Source organism: Chamaea fasciata, unplaced genomic scaffold (genome assembly GCF_029207755.1).
Source record: "Chamaea fasciata isolate MVZ Bird 193981 ecotype frontalis unplaced genomic scaffold, bChaFas1.0.hap1 SCAF_32, whole genome shotgun sequence".
Classification (NCBI taxonomy): Eukaryota; Metazoa; Chordata; class Aves; order Passeriformes; family Sylviidae; genus Chamaea; species Chamaea fasciata.
In genome coordinates this window covers 726,222-733,238 of record NW_027094117.1, presented here as the reverse complement: position 1 = coordinate 733,238, position 7,017 = coordinate 726,222, and the positions used below count along the sequence as shown (strand labels likewise).

General features: G+C 56.4%; 1 protein-coding gene across 2 annotated transcripts; it reads left to right on the top strand.

Annotated features, from left to right (window-relative positions):
* Positions 1–2,050: 2,050 nt before the first annotated feature.
* Positions 2,051–7,017, top strand: LOC136303326 (class I histocompatibility antigen, F10 alpha chain-like). 2 transcript variants are annotated; one of them, XM_066207029.1, is made up of 8 exons: positions 2,066–2,141; positions 3,977–4,240; positions 4,570–4,845; positions 5,023–5,295; positions 5,374–5,475; positions 5,574–5,609; positions 5,729–5,779; positions 6,244–7,017. In XM_066207029.1, the coding sequence occupies exons 1-8, from the start codon at positions 2,066–2,068 to the stop codon at positions 6,255–6,257; spliced, it is 1,092 nt and encodes a 363-aa protein (XP_066063126.1). In that variant the 3' UTR covers positions 6,258–7,017. The 2 variants fall into 2 exon arrangements, with proteins under 2 accessions (XP_066063127.1, XP_066063126.1); XM_066207030.1 differs by lacking the exons at positions 5,729–5,779; positions 6,244–7,017 and having other exon boundaries at positions 2,051–2,141; positions 5,374–5,698.

Here is a 7,017-nt window from a genome sequence, read left to right as displayed (position 1 = left end):
CTCTGCCTGCTGGCACAGATGGAATTGGCACAGCCAAAGGCAGAGCCCACAGTGAGGAGATCTGACTCTGCAACACAAATTGCTTCAGCTGCAAAGGGAAACAGCAAATGGAGAATGTTGTGAAAACTTCACTAAAAGAAGTGGGGGGGAATCATCCCTCTCCCCACTCCAACATGTGCTCTCACTGTCTGTGTCACACACGGAGCATTAGACCACTGGGGTGTTTGTGCTACCACAGGTTCAGAGAAATCACTTGGGAATCCAAGTGTGTGATGATTTAATTAGAGAAAAGACAAAAATTGATGCAGCCCTGGCTGGACGGAGCACCCAAAACTGGGGAAAAGATGAACGGCCATCAGAACAAATCCTGCATCACCATGGACCAGCCCCAGGGAACCTGAACCTTTGCTGCTGGGCAAAGGGACAGGGAGATGCACATGAAGTATTAAAAAATATGAATATCGCCCTAATGCTGATATCCAACTGTGACGGACAAAAGACTCTCTAACAGTTTAAAGTTAGGAAGTGTATGTTTAATGACGACGTCGGGCAGCGTGCGGGATAGCTCCCAAACACACGCGCCCCTACAGAAGATCACAGGGTCTTTTTATGTACAGAAGGATTGAATACCCAAAACACAAATGTATATTCATGACTTCAGTACATCCCATTCCCCGCTTCGTATGGTAATTAGCCAAAAGCTATTAAGCATGCGTGGTTTGTTCTTTGAAATGGGTCGGTGGTCTTTTTTATGGGGCAGGGTCTCAGAATGATGAAGTAAGTGAGTCTTCTTCGCTTTAACTTTTTAACCTTTTAGTGTTGCGTGACAACTGAATCCTGTTTTCCCAGGAGTATTTGATTTATGAATTCATTGTCCTTCTTGAAGCCTATTGATTAGTCAGAATACACAAACATAAGTTGACAGGCCTCATGATTTATCAGTTCCTTAAATTTGGCTTCTGTTTATCAAAAGGGAAGTCTATCTATCTTACTTCAGCAATATCTGGTTTAACTAAAATCTTTAATTCTTCAAAATTAATGTTTCACCCCCTGCACCCCCTTCCCCATCTCCGGATACCCGCAACGCCATTGCCTGGCACTGGAACCCCCCTGAATCCCGATTCCTGGGGAGGGAACCCCGCTGAACCCCCATTCCTGGGCACGGGGACTCCCCTGAATCTCCGTTTTGGAGGAACCGGGACCACCTTCCCCATCTCTGGGACCCACCGAACCCCCATGTTCAGGACCAGAACCCCTCTGAACCCCCAATTCCCGTGCACCGGGACCCCCTTTTATCCCCTTATCCAGCACCAATGCCCCCCCACCTCCTTTCCCGGTCCTCCCCCTCCCAGAGACCCCAACCTGTGCTTTTCCTTGACTCCGGGACCCCCTTGACCCCCATTCCCGCCTTTCCCAGCCCCTGCCCTCCACTTTCCTCAACACCGGGGCCCCGTGCACCCCCTTTCCTGGGCACAAGGACCTCCTGGACCCCCCATTCCCGTCTCTCTCAGTGCCCTCACCCCCCTTTCCTTGACCCCGGGACCCCCTAAACCTCCGTTCCCGGGCATGGGGAGCCTCCTGCACCCCGTTATCAGGGACTGGGACACCCTCCTGGACCCCCTTCACGTGTTCTGGAACCCCCCTGCGCCCCCTTACCCGGCACTGGGACCCCCTGCCCCCCTTCCCGCCATCCCGCCCTTCCCAGACCCCAGACCCGCCCTTGTCCTTCACCTTCGCACCCCCAGATCCCCCAAATTTCCGTGTCCCACCCAGTTCTCCACTCCCGGCGCTGTTAAGGGGGGTCCCCGGGGGGGTCCCAGGTGGTTCTCAGAGGGCTCCAGGGGGGTCGCAGCGAGGATCCAGAGGGATCCAGACAAATTCTCTGGAATACCCCGTCCCCTTCTCTCCGTCCTCTCTCGGTCCCTCGCTTCCGCGTCTCAACCTGCGAGACCGAGATCTGCCCGGCGACCGATGACGTCACGAAAAGATCGGGTCGCTATTGGCGAGCACGGAATAGCGGCGCCAATGGCGGTGCCGGAGACAGCTTTGGGGGCGGAGCCGCGCGATGGCTCCAGCGCTGGGTCTGGGGGTGCTTTTGGGGCTCCTGGGGCTCCTGAGGGAGCCGGGGGGCGCGACGAGAGGTGAGTGGAAACTCCAAAACTGGGATCCTCCCCTGAACCTCCATTTCCGGGCACCAGGAACCCCCTAAAGCTCCATTCCCGGGCACGGGAACACCCCATACTCCCCATTTTGTGTTCTGTGACGCCACTCCATCCTCTTCTCCAGCACTGGCACCCCCCTGTACCTTCTTATCTGGCACCGGAACCCTCCTGAGCCCCCATTCCTGGGCATCAGAATCTGATGAGCCCCCATTCCTGAGCACGGGGACCCCCTTCAGCGCCCATTCCGGACAATAGGACGCCCCTGTACCCCCTTATCTAGCCCCGGGACACACCTGGTCTCCCATTCCTGGGCATTAGGATCCCTTTGAACCCTGGACCGCGGTATGGGAAGTTCCCTGGACCCCCATTCCTGGGCCCTGGGACACCCCTGAATCTGCAGTTCAGGGTACCGGGACCCCCCTGCACCCCCTTCTCCAGGACTGGGAACTCCCCGCACCCCCATCAGTGCTCTGGGACCCCCCAGCACCCCCTTTTCGGGCTTCTCTCTTTTCCCAGACTCCAGACCGGCCCTTTTCCTTGACCTTTGGATCCCCCAGAAGTCCCAACTTTTAATGTCTCCCCCGTTTTCCTCTCCTGCTGCTTCCCGGAAGGTCCCAGCGGTCTCAGGGGGGTCGCAGTGAGAATCCAGTGGGGTCCAGATGAACTCGCTAGAATTCCCCCTTTCCCCCAGTCGCCTCGCCCATCACGTTCCCTCGGTCTCATCCTGTTGCCCAGGCTGCGCCTCCGGAATCTGCCCGCCTCTCCCAGCCCCAGACCCCTGTCACGATCCGCTCCCACAAGCGGGGTTCGTGATGGTTTGTTTTGGGGATCTCAGAGCGCAAAAGACACGGCGGGGGACAAACTCAGTTTACTCAATCACAAATGCACTTTGATTTCGTGCCAACAAATGCCACAGTGGGGAGAGAAAAGAGAATAGCAAGAAAGACAGAAAAAGAGGGCAAGGGGATTATAGCTACCAGCATGGAGGGTGGAGTCTTCGAGGCTTTTGAAGATGCCTATAGACGTGAGTTTCTCCAGTGGGGAGATCTCAAAAGTGAGCGGGAGTCTCTAGGGTTTTTATAGTCCTCTCCGAAGCGACAGGCAGTTGGCCAAACAGGCGGGGGAAATCATTGCAGTGTGTTCATTTAGAGAACTCAGAACAAGTCGGTCGTCAGCAGGTACGGTGTCGACCAGTACGAGTCAGCAGGCGCGGTCACTTCACCGTGACTTGCCCATTGTTTCTGCTCAGGTTCTGATGTTCCCATGTGGGTGCTGGGTTTTTCCATCAAACACACCTGCAGGCAGCACTTGGCCAACATCCCAGCTCAGCCAGGCCACAACTCCCGTCTTGAGATTTTCAAGTCCCTTTTAGGGGTTTCAGTCCAGATCTGTCCTTGACCATGGTTGTGAGGCAGATGAGGGATCTTCGGACCGTCTCTTACAACCCCCCTTTCCCGTGACCCAGGGACCCCCTGGACCCCCAGTCCTGCCTTTCCCAGCTCCCAGACCCCACTTACCTCAACACCGGGGACCCCCAGACACCCGTTTCCTGGGTACAGGCACCCCCTGGAACCCTCATCTTATCTCTCCCAGTCCATGCACTCCCCCCTTTCCATAACTCTGGAACCCCCTGAGCCCCCTTTCCTGGACACTGGGACCCCCCTGCACACCCTTTCCTGTCCGTCCCACCTCTCCCAGCCCTGCACACCCTTTCCTTGGCCCTGGGATCCCCAAACCCCTTCCCACCTCTCCCACCTTTCCCCTTTCATTTATCAATGATCCCTCAACCCCCCCAAATCTCTGTGTCCCCCCAGTTCTCCACTCCCTGCGTTACCTGCAAGTGGCAGTGTCAGAGCCCAGCCCGGGGATCCCCAAGTTCATGCAAATGGCATTTGAGGATGGGATCCCCATCACACGGTACGACAGCGAGCGGGGCCGGGTGGAGCCACAGACGCAGTGGATGAAGGACGGAGCCGAGTCGGAATATTGGGATACCCAGACCAAACTTGTTGTGTGGTGGCAGCAAGAGCATGCCAAGAACCTGGAAACAGCGCAGATTCGGTCCAACCAGAGCAGGAGTGAGTGAATGGATCTGTAGGGCTGGCGTGGGATCCGTTCGGCTGGGATGGGATCTATAGGTCTCAGATGTGGATTCACAGGGCTCCAAGGGGCTGAGATGGGGATCCATTAGGATGGTATTGGATTTCTTGTGGTCCGTGGTTTTGGACCATGGACCCATGGGGCCAGGTTGTGAGCCATGGGGTTGGGATGTGGATCTATGGGATCCGACAGGCTGGAATGAGGCTCTGTGGGTCTCTGTCAGGCTCTAGAGATCCATAGGGCTGGAATGGGGCTCTGTGGAGCTGGAACACAATTCCATGGGTCTCTGAGGGTACCGTCCCCCCAGGTCTCCACACCATGCAGCTGTTTTCCAGCTGTGACCTCCTGTCCGACGGGAGCGTCCATGGATCCTCTGGGCTCGGCTACAACGGGCAGGATTTCATCTCCTTTGATCTGGGATCCGGGAAATTTGTGGTGGCCGACGGCGCTGCTGAGATCACCAGGAGGCGCTGGGAAGATGAAGGGTCCGAGGCTGTGAGGCTGACGAATTACCTGGAGCACGAGTGCCCAGAATGGCTCCAGAAATACGTTGGATATGGGCAGAAGGAACTGGAGCGCAAAGGTGAGTGGGAATTTGGGATTTGGGAATGGAGGATTGGAGAACATGGTAATTCTTGTCAGAATTCCATGGGCAGATCTCACCCCCATCCCAGTCCCATGGAATTCCATGAGCAGATCTCACCCCCATCCCATTCGAGTGGGAATTCCATGGATGCACCTCACCGTTATCCCATTCCAGAGCCCCCTGATGTCCATGTGTCCGGAAAAGAGGAACACGGGACACTGATCTTGTCCTGCCACGCGTACGGATTCTACCCCAAGACCATCGCAGTCAACTGGATGAAGGGGGATGAAATGTGGGATCAGGAGACGGAGTGGGGCGGGATCGTTCCCAACAGCGACGGCACCTTCCACACCTGGGCCAGGATCCAGGCGCTGCCGAAGGAGTGGGAGCAGTACCGGTGCAGGGTGGAGCATCCCGGAATGCCGGAGGCCGGGATCTTTGCTTGGGGTGAGGCTGGGAATGTGGGAATTGGGAATTCCCAGATGGGGATTCCCCTTCCCCTCCTTACCATTCCACATTTCCCAGAGTCGACACCTGGCGGGAATCTCACTGTGGCGGTTGCTGTGTCCGTCATCGCTCTCATCTTCATTGTCCTCATCGGATTACTCATCTGGAAGTGCCAATCTGGTAACACACAGGATGGGGGTCAGGAAGGGTCACGGCTCCACCCGGCACCATTCCAGGAATCCTGTGCCACTGACGCTGATCCCACTGTTTTTTCACAGGAAAGAGGGACAGGAATGGATACAACATGGCAGCCGGTGAGTTCCAGTGGCGGATCCAGCTCTGGATCCCCTCTGTGTGGATCCCAGGATGGATCCTGCGGTTAATCCTGGTGTGTGATCTGTGCTGGAATCTCATGGATCTTCTCTTTCTGCAGGAAAACATGTGGGAACCAACGGTTTGACTGCAGATACGGAGCGGGATCAGGGTGGGATTCTTGAGGGAGACTGGGGCAGGATGGATGGAATGGGATCAGGGAGGGATTCTGGATCACAGCAGGATCAGATGGAATTGAAGAGTGGGATCAGGGCTGGATTCTGGAGTGGGATCAGGTGGAATGGATGGAGCAGGATCAGGGCTGGATTCCAGACAAGAATCAGGTGGGATGGAATGGAGCAGGAGTGGGGCAGGAGGGATGGGGCAGGATCAGGTGGGATTCTGGATCAAGGCAGGATTCCAGTGTGGGATTAGCTGGGAAGTATGGAGCGGGATTGGAGCAGGATGGATGGTGTGGGATCAGATTAGAATTCCAGAGAGGGATTGAGGCAGGATTGGAGCAGGATCAGGTGGGATTCTGGAGCAACTCCCGCTCTCCATGGGCTCCAGCCAGGTCCATCCTTTGCGATGGGGACAGGGACAGGGTGACACCGTGACCCTCTCTCATCCCGGCAGGAATCACCGCCTGAGCGATCCACAGAGCTGGATCCAGCCCCTCCCTCTTCCAAGGAAAACTCAGAGCTGCTGACAGAGCTCATCCCGCTGCTCCCACCCACTCCACAGCTCCTGTCAATGGATCAATTTCCCATTTTCCAATGTTTTAAAGCCAAGAATGACGATAGTTCCCAATGCTTTATTTCTGGTGTGAAATTATCCTGCTTTGGGCAGCAAATCCTGCTTGGGCAATTGCGGAATCCCTGGAACCCCTCAGGGGAAAATCCCAGGCCTCGCCTTGGAGGAATACACCGCAGAGTCTGGAAGAGAAGTCTTCTCCCCGCGGTGCCCTGTGACACGGTGTGACCTGCCCCAGGCTGGTCTCCCCTGTGCTCCCAATTCCCGCGGTTTCTCCTTTCCCTGGCCATGGTGCCCCTGGTGACCGTCCCGTTGTCCCTAAAGGTCTCTGCCCTTTGCCCTGCCCTTTGCCCTGTCCCCGTGCCCTCAAACCCTTGGTTCCTGACCTCTGTTCAGGCCTGTGCACAGCTCGTGGCCCGACCTTTGTTCCCGATCTCCCTTCGGCGCGCTGGAATGAACCTTTGCCAGAATTAATCCTGCAAAGGCCCTTCGGCCTCTCCTTGCTGAGCTCAGCCGTGGCGTGTGCGGGGCGTGGGCTTGACCGCCTCGCCTGAATTCCCCCCAGGTGGCTTTTCCACAGGAGATGGTTACTGGGAACCGGGCGGCAGCGACCGCCATCTAACCCCACTGTGCTACAGGCAATAAATCCCCGTTCCC

Coding starts and splice junctions, on each gene's coding strand:
- LOC136303326 (XM_066207030.1), top strand. CDS start 2,066: ATGGCTCCAGCGCTGGGTCTGGGGGTGCTTTTGGGGCTCCTGGGGCTC. Junction 2,142..3,976: donor GCCGGGGGGCGCGACGAGAG/GTGAGTGGAAAC, acceptor GTGTCCCCCCAG/TTCTCCACTCCCTGCGTTAC. Junction 4,846..5,022: donor GAAGGAACTGGAGCGCAAAG/GTGAGTGGGAAT, acceptor ATCCCATTCCAG/AGCCCCCTGATGTCCATGTG.